The sequence below is a fragment of the Pempheris klunzingeri genome, chromosome 14, assembly GCF_042242105.1.
Source record: "Pempheris klunzingeri isolate RE-2024b chromosome 14, fPemKlu1.hap1, whole genome shotgun sequence".
Taxonomy (NCBI): domain Eukaryota; kingdom Metazoa; phylum Chordata; class Actinopteri; order Acropomatiformes; family Pempheridae; genus Pempheris; species Pempheris klunzingeri.
This window is the reverse complement of record NC_092025.1, coordinates 17,450,943-17,468,584: the sequence shown is the minus strand read 5'-3', so window position 1 is coordinate 17,468,584 and position 17,642 is coordinate 17,450,943. Positions and strand designations below refer to the sequence as shown.

Below are 17,642 nucleotides of genomic sequence, written 5' to 3'. Positions count from 1 at the left end.
AGGTTTGCATTTGTCACCATTTTACATTGTGCTGACAGCAGACACAGTAATTGGTCCTTGGTTCACTGACTAAAAATATGAGGTTATCCACAAGGAAAGGATGACTCACATCCTACTTGCTTTTTGTGCTATTACTACTAACTGACTTGTCCCACAATTACTGCATTTGCATGTCAAGAGGAAGAAATGTTAGCAAAATTGGACTAGACTGGTCAGATTTATTCAGCCTGTGTGCTCTTGACTCTTTTTTGACCCCAGGAAAAGTAGCTGTTGCGTTGGTATCAACTGATGGGGATCCAAATAGACAATAAACAATTGTGATTGTTAAAATTTCTCCTGAGCCTCTCCAACGTTATGTCATGCTGAACTGATTCTTTAACCTTGATTTATAAGCACTCACACAGTTCACATTTCACCACCACAGTCTATAGTCGGCCACTAAGCAGCTGCACGACAGTCCCATGTCTTACACACCTCAACATCAACTTTTGAGGTACCCAGCAGTGAGGCACATGCTCATATTTTGGTACTGTATTCTTGACTGTGGCTGAATTATGAAAAAGCCTGTTACAACTATAAATAATGAAATCAAGTATATAAAATTCCACACGGTAGCTGAGGGAACACTGTATACATGGGACTAAATATATATGAATCAACTTTATTATGTTTTGTCCCATGAGCAACTAAATTATTAAACACCATGAGCAAGAATGATTAAATAATCAGGCTTGGCATCAATTTTCATCACTAAAAACCCAGTAAAATCTGCAAAGAGACGAGAAGAAAGCCCATTAATATTAATCCGAACCAAAGCTACTAGCTCTTTTGCTCTCATTTTGGCCAAATCATTGGAGACATGGACAGCAAAGCGGCCAGTGGGCAAGAGCAATAAATGATTGAGTAACACAGTACTCTGTAGTTATAGCTGAAGACAAAAAGAAAAGTAAGAAATTTCATTAGACCATGAAACTTGGCTCTTGCATAATCCACTGCCTACTGCCTGTCTGCTCTGGTGCAGTTGTCATGTCTGCTGACTTCAGGGTATACGAGGTGGTCTCAGAGAGAGAAGAAGGAGATGAGGAGACGAGGAGAGACAGGAGACAGCTGGGATTAGTGTGCTTTTTCAGAAGAGTGGCTCATAACTAAAGTTAAAACTACATGAAACTCAACTAAAACAGGAATTTGTGAAGTAATGTATAAAAAGGGAATATATTAACCTGTGTGAACCTCTGTGCATGCGTATGAAAGCCTTCTTGAATAGCACTGAAATTGTTTTGAAGCCTCCCCTGAGCTACACCAGAACTCGTCATGATAATAAACCAATGCAAAATGCTGTGCAAACCCAGAAAAGCACCACGTACAGCAGACGCACTTGTTTTAAAGCATATAGACCACTATTGCTCATCCCTTTTGGCTCCAAAAGAGTTGAGAAGCGACACACACGTACTTCTTCTTGTGCAATAGGGTTAAGATGTTAAGATGCTATATTTATAGCAAGATGGTAGATTATTTAACCTCTGACAGCCCCAACAGCGTAAATAAGTGTGAACTTGCTCTTACTTACTCTTCAAGACATAAATAAATGAATATTGCAGTCTTTCATCATAAAACTATTCAGTCACCTCCACTGTGCACGTGTGTATAGTATTGCATTTTAGGTAACAGCAGGAGGTGGATTAAACAACACTCGGGAATGTTTTCAGTAACTCAACATAATCATTTGTGAAGGCTGCAACAGTTACAACTACATGTTTGCTGCAATGGGGATTTGCATGTTAGTTGAGTTTGCGTGAGCGAGTCATTTCATTGCATGCGTGGAAGTTGACTCTTTTTTTTTTGCATTAGCGCGGTTGTGTGTGTGTGACTGTCACTCTGTCAAATGCTGATGATGGGGAGATTTAGCAGCTGCAAAGTGAAATAACATAACATTTGCATGAGTGTGTACAGTACAGTACAGTACAGGGCCGGGCTGGATGACGAATGAAAGCATGTTTAATGGATCGATTTGAGGGAACTCCCACGCTGTTTCATTGATTATTGCATGCAGTATAGGCTGTTACACCACATCTCTTTTCTCCTCTTTGTCCTCAGGTCTTGCCTTCTTTTCTCCACCACCCCCTTTTTTTTTTTTTTTTAACTTGTTCTGTTTTTATCCCACTCTCTCCCACCACTTTTTCCATTTGATTACATTCCTCTCATTCTCTCCTCTCAGTTATTTCTATCATAACAACTATTACGTGTCCATCTATCTTTCACTCAACCCTCCCTTTTCTTTTCCATCCTCCATACCCTGCTCTCCTTAATTAATACTTATGTGACCTATTTAGTTGCTCTGAATTATTAAAGCAGACTCTTCAGTGGCTGCTTTCAACACCCTCACACTCTGACATCTCTTGCTCCTCTGGACAAATGTGGAGTTGGGTGCTCACTACATTTAAATATAATTCCTTTTTCCTCTAAAAAACCATTCATGTGCTGTACAGTTCATATCACACCATCATCATCATCATCATCATCACCATCATTGTCATCATCATTGTCGTCATCACCATCAGATAAGAGCAATCAATAAAATTTCAAAATGCATACCAAAAGAAATAAGTGGCCAAATGATGGACGGTAAAATGAGAATTACACGTCTTCTTCTCTCAGTTCCAGTAAAAAGTCTGGAAACTACATTTTGAACCGACTGCAGACGATTAAGTGCTTTCTCTTCTAAGTGCAGAGTATAAGGAAATTATATTAGTTGAGATGGGATGAAATAAAGGCAGGTCAGGTTGGGGCCAGACAGGAATAACCTGATTTTGGATACATTTCTTAAGTGATAAAACCGCAACTGAAAGCCTCCTTTTGCTTGAGATTCAAAATTTACATTTGCGTCAACATGCTCAGTCCCTGAGGATCGTTCCCAGATGATGAAAGCTGCTTTTATTGGTGACTCCCAGATCTTGTGCCACCACCAGGACTAATGTAATGTAATGTACAACAATCATTCTCTCTAGAGGATGAACCCTGTGTATTTTTGAAAATTCCACGAGCATTTCTTTTACACCATATTATGCCAAAACGTCAACTTTTCCAGTGATATATCTGAGGATGTAGCCCTCTAACCCTAACCTTAAGCCTATCACTCATGAGGTGTAATGCACATTACACTCCAGGGGGGCTAACATGAGTTTAAAAAGAGATTATTTCTGTCAACTGGCAACACACACAACTACTTGCAGATCTATGCATACAAACTTCCAGTAAAGAGGAGTGAGTACCTGTGCTTGTTTGTTGGTCTTCATATTTTTGATTGTCCAACTACCCGATCCACTTAGCTCCATTATTTTTACATCATTGAGGCTTACGTTACAATTTTGCGCCACTTCGCTTTCATACTGACATTATTACATCACAGTGTTTGACACAGATAGATCGTCCTGATTCAAAGCCTGCATGAAATTAATTGAAAGGAGTAAAGACTGTGAGAGTGAAAGACAAAATGAAAAGAGACCAAAAAAACATGATTTGCAATACATCAAAGACAAGAGAGAGAGTTAACCCACAGTATATCTATTAACTTCGAAAAGAGGAAATTAGCTCCCTGATACTTGGTGGCATGAAATGCAATGTCTTCCCTTCAGTACAAAAAAAGGAAAAAAAAATACTATGGGTGTGACAATAGGTATTTTATGCGAACACAAAGGCGTCTCTCATGGATTCCAAAGTCTGGAAGCCTTGGCAGGCCAAAAATAAATGAAATTGTTCACGATAGCATCAGAGGAGATAGCAATACAATACTAAAGCTATTTAACTGGGACTCTGGCATATCTCCCTGACCAAATCTGACTCCAGGCCTTTTTATCAAGCTTATGAAATAATGTCTCAGTTGATTTGTTTTAATGGGCAAAGAAGGATTTTGGAGAGAGATAAAACACTGGCTTTGATATTGCTCCGGGCAAAACATTATCAAGGATTTTTTTTTAAACTTCTGAATGGTGTTATAAAACATCATATACCTATGATAAAACTTAGAAAGTAGTGTAGAGTGTCCAGTTTGTAATTAACACCATTGTTATTGTGACATAGATTTTAAAGGCCATGCGGGAGCACAAACAACAAGCTTAAAAATCATCTCATCTGATTTTCACATTCACATCTGTGATGAGAACACATAACTTTATGCAGCTCCATTGTTTACAGACCTTAATGGAGAATAGCACCTTCAAATCAAACGATGTCACAAAAAATGTCAAACCTTTTGTGAATAGTAAATATGAGAATTTTGAGTGCCGCACCACTGGACAGCCATTAGATGAATTCAGAAAGCACACAGGGAGTGATTTGCAAATTATCAAACTTATGATGCATAGAGTCCTACACATCTACACAGCTAAACCTAACCAGACTTGTAGCATTTAAAATGCATGGCTTGGGAAACCTGGTTCTTTCCTCAATTTACAGGAGGAAATACAAGCCAGCTCAGTGCATATTAATAGACAACGATTTGAGGTGTGCGAGTAAACACGTGCGTACATGAGCACATGAAGACACATATGTTTGCATGGACGCACAAAAACATCCTCACACACGTCAAATCAAACCGCTGAACGCTCACTCTCACTCTCCCTTGTGAGCTGAGAAGGCTACTACACTCTTAAATATGTCTCAGATGAATTTTTGATTCCGCGCAGTTCAAAGCGACTTTAATGTTATTCCTGGTGTCCAATTAAAAATGTCTTCAAACTTTTGCAGTACACAGCAAGCAGCAGCTGATTGCATGCCTGGACAGGGACAGAACATCTAAAGATAAGGAAAATAAATAAGCCATACAAACCCAAGTGTAGAAAACCACTCACACCCCCGAGGATGTGTGCATTTTCTAAAAATGGGCTCTGATGGGCACAGATAGTGAGAGAGAGAGAGAGATAGGCAGTGGAAGTGGCTCTGTCCATATGATGTGCATCGCTGGTGCAGAAAATATAACTATTACTTGGTAGAGATGCTGTAATGAAATGATAGTTCCATTGTGAGTGCACAGGAGCTGCGTGAAATAACAGACGTAATGTGCCTTTTCACTCCCCTGTGAAAGGCAAGTGTGACGATGTGAATGTATCGGTGACTGGAAGTCTGTCTTAATTTGTGTTTAAGTTGCCATTCTCTCTAAATGCTTTTGTCAAAGCCGCTTCACGTAAGTTCCTAATGTTAGTGTCTCCTTAAGAGCCATCTGCAGTCACACATATGCTAAAGCTAAAGCAGCTAGTCAGGGGGAAAAAATGGGTCTTTATAGTATTCGGTGTTTAACGGCTGAATGGCCCTTCTCATGTTATGATTTATTGAAAAGGTGCGCAGCTGCTATGCCTGTGAGTAAAGTCAATCTTACATCTTTTACTAGAATCAGTTTCCTGTGAAGGTAGGCTTCCTGTACAGCAGGGTAAATACTGTACATAGTAAACTGCGTTACTGTAACAGTGACCCAGAACATCAAGGGTTTAACCCTTTTAAATAATGCAGTGAATGGTATTTCCTTGCTCTGAGGTTGTGTGGCCTACTACGCTAGTTGAGGCCCTAGATTATGCATGCATTATAGAGATGCTGAGCAAGTATAGTAACAAAACAAATGCAGAGTGACATTGCTTGGCCCCAATCCAGTGCAGCCAAATGCTAGGCTGAGGTTGAGTGGTATTAAAGCCAAACATACCTTGCCTCAAAACAAAAATAGACCAGAACTACATTGTATTTTCTTTTTTACGAAGTCGTTGAAGCAGTAACAGGGACAAGGACATATCTTCTGTACCTTCTGTCATATAATGCATTCAAATCCAGAGTGTAGTTATTCTTATCACCTCTACCCACCTCAGCTATGGCCTCTATGTTTATAGATATGCCAACAACGAGGTATACAGTACGCAAGTTATGAGGAAAAAGCCAATATACTGTCTCAAAGCTCTCAGTGGATGATGAACATGCAATAATGGTGTGAGAGCCAAGTGAGGTTTTCTTCAACTAAAGGTAGAACTTCCAGTTCAGAATGAACCACACCCCGTGTTTTATAACATTATCTTTGCTGTATTAAAGCTCTGGCCATATCTAGACACATTCCACTGAATGCACACTTCAGGGTTTTAGAGACCTGCAAACATTTTATACTCTGGTGTCATTTGTTGAGGAAATATTCCACTGATCTACAGGTGGCAGTGACACAACAAGATTAACAACAATAAACGAACAAAGACAGACAATATGATCATCAAAAACGACCCAAATGATCTTTACAAAAACTATTTTTATGAGCATATCATGACCTGTAGTAAAACTTTGGTTAATTTTTGGTAACTAAAATTACTTGGTTATGGTTAGTCATGATTAAAATGAACCAAAGTTGACAGATCACAAACTGCTCCCCGGGAACGTCCCTTGTTTTGCCAGTGACTATCCAGAATATATCATTTACATCTTTCTATCCCCACCACTATAATCATGATGTTTTATATTTTATCTTTCCCCCCCATTCATATCAAACATACTGCAAATGTTGAGTGTATAAGACGTCATCTTTGTCCATGCATCAAGTCCTGGTAACAAGGACAGAACAGGACAGAAAATCATAAATGAGAATAAAATGGTGCAGTTACAAAGGGATATAAAGGATATAAGGATAGAGTGTTTTTCCATGAGGCCTTCAACTGTCAGGGCTCGACGAAACAAAAGAGGGAACGGAGTTTGTGTTTAGTCTTTTTATCTGCAGGGCACATCACATTTTCAAGTGCACACATATACTGTACACACACTTAAACACCCATATCTATGCATGCCCACATAAACACAGTCCCAGTTACTGCTCCCCATCCAGTGTGTTTTAAACTTGGTTAGGGAAAAAAGACTGCCACAAAATTATAGAATAGTAATTTGTAAACAGCCAATGCCCATGTCTGTCTCCCCCCTCACTTGCCTTCCACCATTCCCATGAACTATGATTAAACAAGTAGCTTAAATGGACACTGCACAGTATGAGTTAACATTTGCAGTTATGAGCTCTACATCACCTCACCAGAGACATACCGGCTTCCCAATTAGGTTTGATTAAGGTGTTTTTCTTGGTTGCTCACCTTGGCAAGAGAAACTATAAGATGACAAGCAAGCAGTCTTGTGTATAGTGGTGTCAGCGTGAGGGTCATCCTCTCAGCAATAGCATGAGCAGAAAAAGAAGCAACATGGGTTTCTGTTTTTCTCTCCTCCACATAAGAACGTCAAGAGTCAAAGATAAAGTCAGAAGTGTTTCTATTTATCTTATATATTTCTATATATCTATTGTTTCTATTTGTACTTTATTTGACAACAGATAGCTTAATAGCAGATAGTGATATTTGTATAAAACCAAATGGGAGCCAGTAACACAAGTGCTGCTTCTGCTGCAGTGCATCAACAGTGCCAGCACCAAAAAACGGCGAGGGACAGTGAAATGCCACGGGTGAGTTGCCTATTGTAGTGTGGGGTTCTACATTGAAAATAATAGGGGCGGCTGGCCCACTTGCACAAAGCATTCCTAAGCACATACTCAGAAGTGGCAGTGACGGACAGACTGAGCAGAGGAAAAGGGCAGTGATGTTACATCGATGATGGACAGTTTAGATTTGATAAAGAGATGTGATGCCAGCTATACTGTCATCATCAAATGAGAGGGGCGAAGCCTGTGGCCCGAGGTCACCTTGTCAAACCTGTTGAAAAGCAAGTTCAATTGGTTTGTCCCCTCCTGGTTCCCTTCAACCACTTGGCCAAACAGCTTACACACAAGAATATTTCTCATCCCATTCCACTCTTTCGCACAAATCTGCCACAGTTTGATTCCAATTCCCCCCTCTGTTGGCAATCCTTCTTCCTAACTTTTGCTTTTTCACTTTGTTTGGACATTGCTACTGCCAACCTAACTGTGCATATCTCCAACCCAGATGGCTGAGGATGGACACTGTGTGTGTTTTAATTCACTGTTTGGTATCAACAAACTGTTTTCACAGGAATGATAGAATTTGATGCAATATGTGCTGTGATACAGTTGGGGAGCCGTATGTGCTCACTATTCATCAAGCAAAACACATTCTAGTCCATTAGCTGACTACTGTACAGCAGAGCCTTAATGCATTCCTGTAACCACAGACAGAAGTCAGCAGGCTGCTGCTGGACAAATGGCTTGTATCTGGGCACAGTACATTTTTAAAGTGCTGTACGCAGAGTTACTCTTGCATACAGAAAGATGCACGTCTTAATTTCGCATTTACAGGAGAAAGAAAAGTGATGGGGGAGGTTATCATGATAGAACTGTGATAGTATCTTTGTAGCAACTGTGGCACGAAAAAATCCTCAAAGCAGGTTTTGTTACTACAGGCACATTACTAGCAGTATCAGGCCTCTGTGGAACCTTTCTGTTTTAACTGTGCTGTGTGATCTTGAGTTCACAAAAACTCTAACACCTCCTTTGCTCCTTTCACACTACTTCCCATTGTACACCAATGCCGGCTTTAGGCCTTCCAGCTCACTTGTACAACTGAGTGTAACAACCTTTAGTTCCATCTCTGTCTTGCAACTACATTCAGATGCATTCACAGTCACCCAGTTGAGTTTAATGATGAGGTCACCCCTTTTAGCTCGCCGTTCGTCTCTTGTTTTCAAGGAACTAAGGTGATCGAGCTTTTGCCATTAGAGCATCAAGGATGTCAGCTGTGTTGGACAACATCCAGGAAAGTAAACATGAACCTACCCTCTAAAGATTTATTAATAATACTACGAGACAATCATATGCTTACTGTAGAAAAACTGAAAGAGATACAACAAATGTTCTGGGATGCATTCAAACCTTAAAAGCCATTATGTTTTGGTTAAATGGTAGGTGCCATAGAGGTGCCACAGCACCCCTTATGTAATGATGTAATGCTCATAAATTGTTGTCATAACTAGGCTGCAACTTTGAGCTTTGCACAACATTAGGATTCTCCATCATCACTTCAGCACCAGGAGAAATGCCTTTTGCTCTGTGATTTGTGTGAGGAGTCAGATGATGGTAAAAAAAAAGAGGTTGTTAAGCATAAAGGGATAAATGCACACAAATAAAATAGTTTGCTGATCAGTGTGGACAGACAGACACACACAAACAAACATGCACACACAATCAAACACATGATCCCCTTCAAGATTATGCCTGGCAGAGAGAGTGTTAGGCTTATTAAACCAATTTCACCAACATTTCCACAAATTTTTCCAAAGTCTCAGTACCATATTGGTGTAGCTGTGAAAGACACACTCTTCTACTCTTCTTGGTACCGATTTTTGTGCAATAAAAAACAGCTCTACAGTATTTATCTGGACTGATCCAATATTTTCTGTCTAGAAGAGCAAACTCTGCAAAGCGTATGTTTACAAGAAATAAATGGTTCTTCTTTTACCAAGGGAAATACAGGAAATTGGATGGGAAGGATTATGTTAAAAAATATTAAAATTCTGAGTAAATCCTCGCAGTAGAGCACAAATTGTTGGGACCCAGTGGGGCCCAGTCACAGATAGTTCCTGACAGCTGATTGAACAAAGCTGAGGCGATGCCAGTGTATGAGGGCACAGACACGTATTTAAGTCTAGAGATTTATAGCACTGGAAAGAGGCACAATATCAATAAATGAAGGAAGAGATTAAAAAATAGAAAATGAGTAAAGGAACAAATTACTCACAACTCTCTATCTCGAGGGTGCAGTTTTGCTCATCCAGTGGATACCTTCTCAGGTCCATCATACAAGCAGCAGTGGTCGTGATCCTGGAAACACATGACAATATGTTCAACTCACAGCATTGTGGTGGGATTTGATAAACAGCTAATTGGATGTTGGTTGTTTGTTGCATATTGCAGATGTAGACCAAGAGCCTATTAGTAATCAGAAGGAAAACCATCTCTAAAGTGGAAATATACAAAATTGTTACCTGCAGTACATATTTGGGATCAAACCTTTGGGGACCAAACCTCCACATCCATCCACCGAGGGCCCTGCACTGGCTCTCAACTCATTGGTGCTCTTACATTATAATTCACATCTCACAAAAATTTCAATGATGATTTTTATTTTTATTTTGAGTAACTAAACAGGACTTAAAATCTTCAGTAACCTCTACAGGTAAATGCAGCAGGCTTTGAGGGTTTGGGGGTGGTGGCAGCAGTGGTGGGAACTCCATTGGGGATTACAGGGCCAAAGCTAATCCTCATGTCCCAGTTTTAGCATTGTTTGGATAATCCTGTGTCGCCCATGTCAGGCCCCACCTGAGATGCGAGACGCGGCAGGGATCAAACTCTGTGGGACAGCGGTGGCAGCAATAGGCCAGAGATAACAGTGGTCGTGTTTGTAGTCTGACTGCTGCATGTCATCATCATGAAAGCTGTTGGATGAAAGGTTCATATTCTACAACCTGATGACATCCCAAAGACTTTACAAGTCAGGATTATTGCTTGCATTAAATACTATCACTACCACTAAAAGGAAGCGGAGGAAGACATTGGAGAATTCAGGTTATTTAAATAGCTGTTAACAACAAAAACTCTTGGGCAATATATAAATATAAATGTTGCATGTCAAAAAGCTTTATTTGAGTGTGTGATTTACAAGGCTTTCATGTGAGTGTAAAGTTTTCCTACAGTTATCCCTCCCTCTGTTGATTTGACTGACAGTGCTTCGCTTTGTGAACATGAGCGTGAAAAGTTGTATGAATAAAGACAAACAAAAGAGATCGTGGGAGGTTCTTTTATGTTTTTCTCCACTTAGAATCAAAGCATTTTTTTTTTTAATATTTCAAATGCTTAACCCCTGAAGTGTCACTTTAAAGGGAACAGTATACTCTTGCAAGGTGCTGCCACAACTCTATAAGAACACGAAAAATATAAGTGAGAGTATAAGGGAGATCTTTAAGCGAGTGAATCTATCTTCCCTCTGCATCTCAAGATACCAATGAAGTTACCAACTGTCACGGAGAATTATGTATCACACACATAAAAACAGCCAGTGAATGTTCCTCCGTGAATGTTGTGTAAATCAAGGGAGTTGTTTTTATTGTGCATCATGGGACGAATAGAATAGGCCTCTAACTCACTGGTATATATTTCATCCCAACACTGTTCATTTACAAAAGGTATTAGAGTTACCATTTGGTTATCATTTCATCTCAGGAAGTACTCTAAATGACAAATGTAAATCACGTTATCCCATAGCAAACTGAAATGGGATTTAACTTTAATCTCTGGGTGCCACAAATCAACACTGGCTGACTCTATGGAACGTGTTGAGAAAAAGGATCAATAAGGCTGTAGATTATTATCTTCATTTCAACTGGGATGGCATCAAAGGTGATTATATAGACAAATACAAGAGGTTTGAGGCAAAAGGGACAGTGAAGCATAAAGCTGACACCTGAGGCTTAACAGTTTGACTTTCCCTCTGGCAGAATCCAATTTTGACATGAAAACATGTTATCAACCAGGCTGATAAACTTGATTACAGTACAATCAGTGATGAGTGGAAACCAGATTACACTTTTAGTTTGGTAGCAGAGAAAACACTTGAATTATTTTTTAATTAACAATTTATCTATATTTGTATTTTTCAAATCTGTTTTTAGTAAGAAAAACTCTTCATATTTAACCTTAAACTTTGATTATCTGTCTACATGGGCAGAGGCCAAATGAGCAGAGGCCAAATCTGATTTACTATTGAAAAAGAAATGTTCTACCATGGTCCTTTTATAAGCTACAAACAGCGGTGGCCAGGGAGCTATTACCTTCTGCTTAACTGACCCTATCATATTTTGTGTATATATGTAAGCGTAATAGTATTCAGCCTTCCAATCACTATCAAAACAAACAGACAGGGATGAATAATAAGGGATAATAACAGCAGTCAACCATGAGTCAATAGATAAGGTTATGTTGTCCATCAGACTTTGTGGAGGGAACATAAGGATGAGGCTCTGAGTAATAGGCTGCCATTCTCTCCCTGGCTCTGGTCTTGTGTGAGAACTTGACTCCCACTGAGGGAGTTGCCACAGAGCAGCACAGCATGGTGGGTAATCGTCTAGGCACACCTGACAACATAGATAAATTTGTGCCAGAGGAGAGGCTCATCTTGAGTCCAATCCTCTGTGTTACACAGCAGAGATAATCGCCCTTGTGCACTTCCCTCTCTTGTGCTCTCTACTCTCTCTGCTCTCTCTCTCTCTCTCTCTCTCTCTCTCTCTCTCTCTCTCTAACTATTCCATTATGCAGACCAGCAGCCACTGCAATACCAATCTTTTTGCATCTCATAATGAAAGTGTTTCTAAAACTCCAAGCCAACCAAGATTCATGCACTTGCATATTGGACAACAACGCAAACTACTGCATGTGGTATAATTTGTCAGCAGGCTTTTGAAAAGATGACGCAGCAATACAGGAAAACTTTGGCAATAGCTGTTGTGGTCAGTTTTCTCTACAGAGGCATTCCGTTCTGTCTGTGTCCGAGCCACCGAGGTCACCGCAGGCGCCATATGGTGAACAGGTGGGACCACACCTTTCCAAATTCAAAACAGTTATAGATGTATGCCTACTGTGTCATTTTGAGGTCAAACCAAAATCAAGAAAAAAATCAAAGGGAAATGGTTAATATGGCCAATTTCTAGATTTTTTTTTTAGAAAGATGATTCTAATTCACCAAAAAAATATTGAATATCATCCTCTGAGCCTCAAGGGTTTTCCCTATCAGCCTCCTCTAGGCTTCTCTAGACTCGACCATCAAAATGAGCAAAGAGGTGACTAAAAACCTATTGGATACTGTGACTCATTATCTCAAGCGTGCTAATGCTGAAACACTATACTGTAAGTCCTAGACTTGTAAATATATTAGCATCATGAGCAAGTATTCAACAAAACAATCATGTACAATTCTACTTGTCATCAAAAACATGACATGATCGTTCCATCGCTGTTTTGACTGACATGAGGGTAAGTAATTTGTGGTAAATTACATATCTAACACAATTAACCAGTTGACTGCATTTGTACTGTGGTGGATGTGAAGATCAGATGATTGGGAACCAGCCCATTGATAGCTAAATTATCAATTTTGGTGAATATTGTAAAGGGGGATTCACCCACACTGTATCTAAATATCGGTAGAAACCTTCATATCACTGCATCTGAGGCTTCCAATCACTCCCTTTATAGTTTATTCTCTTTTATTCTACTTGTCTTTCTTTCATCTGTCATCTCTGCTTTTCACTTACTGGATTTCTTTGGTTACTCTCAGTTCTGTTATCATTCTGAGGTTGCGAAATGGCCAAACAAATGTTGCTTTAAACTGTTTCACGTCATTAATTTGGCCGGTGTTGCTTTAGAAGACTGCAAATGCTACACAGGGCCCTGAATTAAATGTTGGGGACACAGAGTTCACAGCATGTGGCCATTAGAGCGTCTACAAAAGAAAAAATAATTATATTGGTCATTAAAAGGCTGAAAAACCTGTTTTATGTTTTCCTAGCAAGCAACCTCGTACAGTGTAAATAATGACTGTCCCCTGGCTGTTTGTTCAAAAAGCTCGTGTTTACATTACATGCAAAGCTTCCTGTCTCCTACCAACAGTCACAAAGGTTTCTTTAAACTAAACTTTGACGATGATCCGAAGCAGTTTTTACTGTTTTTGTATTTTTTTTTTACTGAAACGGCCCATTTTGTTGTTTAGGTGTGATAACTTGTGGCTTTCGAAATGACTACATGAAGGGAGGGCAGCACGGCAAGAGACGCCACATAAGTGAAATGATAAAAAGAGAGCAGATGAGAGACCATCTGAGGACAGGGGGATATCAGGTGAGACAGCTAGGGGTCTATCATAGCAGCACCATTTAATGGCAATAAAGAAGTTCAAAGGGAAGAGTTCCAGCATTAACAAGTTGTTTCATATAACCCACCTCAGGGGTTTCCACCCCCCGGAGTGAGACAGGAAGGTTGTTTAAGCCTAAGAGGTTTAAATGTATTCTCCTTTTCTTTCTTCCTTGTCCCCTGCCTTTGTCAGCATTTATTTCTCTCTGATGGATTTGCTACTGGTGATGGGGCTGTGTGACTTCCAAGTGTTTAACCAAGGAGTAAATTGCCGGTTACTTTCTGGCAACTTTCTGATCTCTGTGTCAAGATGGAGTCAGTGTTGTAGAACTGAGAGCAAGAGCTTCTGGCAGAGTGTTTAAAAATGCTGTGTGGGAAAGGTTATGTATGTTTGTGTGGGGCTTGTGGATGTTTGATATGTTGCTGTCACTCTGTGGATATATATGTGTGTGTGTGTGTGTAAGTGCCTAATTGTGTTTGCAGCTTTCTAGCTCTCCATTTATCCTCACATACTTTCCTGCTTGCCCCATCCATTAAATGATGCACATTTCTCGCTCAGCCTTAGCTTAGTCCTTGGTTGCTTGGTTACTGCCTGAGGACACTGCCAATCGCACCAACTGAGGCCCATATGTTGCATCACCTGCAGTGGCCCTCCATATTTACCAGACTGTGCTCGAAGACTCTGTTCCTGGATGGATCAAACTTGTGAGGTCAAATCAGGGCCAAGTAGCCTTAAGGGTTTCCAGCAGTCAATGGGATTCAACCCAAGTAAATGTGTTGACTGTCACAGACTCCAACCAAACATGCTTGATGGAAAGTAACCAGGTATATTTACACAAGCACTTAAAGAGTAACTGTCTCTAAATTATCATTTCCACTCATTACATTACGTGTTTAGTCTCTTATTATATTATAAATCGATCCTCATTCCAGACTACAGAGTTCATTGGAACAGTTGTTGTTTGCCTTTTCCAGAGCAAATCAAATATTGCTGCCCGGCAGATTAGGAAAAAAATGTTTACACAAAAATATGTGGCATCGTCTGTTACTCCACGTTTTTGATCTACAAGGCTACAGCAACCTACATTCAGTAGTAGAACTTCTAGTGCTACTAATAATACTAATGAGCTAGGAATTTGCAGTGTTGATCAGTGTGATAGAGCTTGATGGAAAAAAAACATGTGTAGATCCTCCCTACCCATCAGTATTTTGTCACCATCCATTCCCTCTGCTGAAGTCAAAACGGGTAACTGCTGACCTACGGGTCCCTTACTGGGATATACTTTATTACCTCTGTGCCACCACATTCCAGTTGGAAATTTTATTCTTTTTACTCATATAAATTCAGTTTGACAACACTACTTTCTGTTTTTCTCTTTGCAGATTTGGATCTTACATACAAAACATAGGATAACCTTATAACTCACCCATCTCACGACAGTCTAGTCATTTCCTATTATTTCTCTCTGACATGTACTTTCAATGGAGTTTTTTTTTTTTTTTACATTGGTACAGCCACTTTTACTTTCATAAAGGATCTGAATACCTCGCTTCCATTGCTTGCAGAGTTCGACCACTTTCATTTTGAGACACACAATGCGCTGTGTGCCCGAGCTGCATTATTTGATATTTAAGATAATGACAGCATTCAGAGAGCACTCATTCCACAGAGCCGGCTGGTTCCCACCCACAGCCTACCAAGAAAACATAGGGAGTAGGGTGCCCACATAACCAAATCACTTGGACACTAAAGCACCAGTTACATATTCAACGAAAATCTCTCATTTTTAATGTTTGAAGGCAAAATGTTATGCTTGTTATTTACAGCAAATATTTAACCTGAGACCAAATACTTACTTATGCTAATTTATCTCCTTAATTGTCACAATTTTTCTTTGTTTCCGTTGTATTCCTGTGCTCACTAATCCTCGCTAACATTCACACTAGTCAGTTCGACAAAGAACATTCAACAAATAAGCAAATAACCCCGAGAACGAACAAAGACAAGACTCTTGTTTAGATGTGCCTTCCCAGGCCTACACTGCTCGAGAAATACAGAGAGGGACTTTTGTTGTTTGTTAGCTTTTTTGCATTATACAGTACTTCCTGAAGTTAGTTTCTGCTACTTGCTGTTATTTCTTCATAGGTAAAATAATACCCTTGGAATGATGGATGTAGTTTTAAAGGGTGTGGGTGCTACAAATGATGTAGAAAGATAACACTAGTTTTCATGTCAACAGATGTGTGCAAAATGAATGAATATCACCCAACAAAAGGTGGTTAGTGCTGGTTGCCTTTTAGCAACCATAATGAATCCCCGGAGTTGAATTGGCAGTTCAGTGGCAAATACAGTAAGTGTGTGTGTGTGTGTGTGTGTGTGTGTGTGTGTGTGTGAGTGTGTGTGTGTTGTTTTGTGTTTCAATCAGCTGTTTGTACATTTTCTGTGTGTGGCTGTCTCTATTATCAACATCTATGGACTCGCTGCATCCAATTACGTTTCCAATTGAGCCTCAATGAGAAGATTCTTCTTTTCAACAATGCATGTTGCTGTTTGTGTATGCATATAACGTGGCCACAATTTCCCCGTTAAAGTCTGTCTATTGTATTTCTGTGACAAATGAACTATTCACTGAGATGCACAATTTCCTCATGATGGAGAAAAAAAAATACATAACATAATTAGAGGCTGTTCATCAATACAAATCTTTCAATACAAATATTTAGCGATGTGATTTCTTTAATGAGGTCAATATTCAGTAGGTCTAGTCTGATGTTTCTTCATGAAATATCATTGCTGTTATTGTTTGCCAATTCTGTTGAGGCACATTTTGGTATCATCATAACTATCTCTGACTCTGGGAAAAATGTAAACTTAGAAAAAACTCCAGCACGTAACTCTTAAAACACTAATATTACATTTTTACATGAGTTTCTGTGTAAGGACTAAACAAACAAGACAATGTGTTTATTAGTGAGCTCAGAGTTGTTGCAGGATGTATTTCTGAACTTTAGACAGCTTGCTGTTTTCCACTGCTTCCATTTTTATATGAAGGTAGTCTAATCCTGGCTCCAGCTCCATTCTCAATCTTCTCATCTTATCAGTTTGCAAAGAAATAGGTTGCAGTAATAGATGTATTTCCTTTTCCTTTAATGGTCAGAACAAAACACCAAATGTATCCCTGATTTAAGATACTATATATTAATAATGTCACATTTACACATGTCACAAATAATGTCATATTTGTATTCATATATGTATTCTTATAGTAGAGTGATGGAATTTTCATTTGCATAAATCCCATTATTAATCATATTTGATTGTCTTTGGTGTATGGTTTTACTACTGGCCTCTGCAATAATCTAATTTTCATCTCTGGGACCATTAAAGTTTCCTGTAGTCTAATCTAATTTATTGGCGTAATTGATTAAATAACTACATAAATTGTATTAGGCTTTCAGGGGACAGTGATATGCTGTATCTGCATGCGCTGCATGAATTTGCGTGCGCTCTCTGACATGTGTAAGATCCCATGACCCAATTTAGGATTTGTACAAATCTGGTCATCCAACTCACATGATATTGAGTGTCAAGGATGATGGATTTCTTTTCCCAGTTTAAATCTAATCCCACTTCATCCAAAGTAATATTTGCACTGATTTTGTGTTGTAACTTCAGCAGTGCATGGGAAAAGTGATTAAGGGGTTCTCATTTGCATATTGGATTAAATGAAGCTTATCAATTTTAAGTGACTGGACACAGAAATGATTTGTAATATTT

General features: G+C 39.3%; 1 protein-coding gene across 1 annotated transcript in view; it reads right to left on the bottom strand.

The window, feature by feature from the left end:
- Positions 1–17,642, bottom strand: part of LOC139212868 (gamma-aminobutyric acid receptor subunit beta-2-like) — a 49,938-nt gene that overhangs the window by 6,950 nt on the left and 25,346 nt on the right. The window contains 1 exon segment of the mRNA XM_070843425.1: positions 9,705–9,787. Within this exon segment, the coding sequence (XP_070699526.1) occupies positions 9,705–9,787 (83 nt within the window).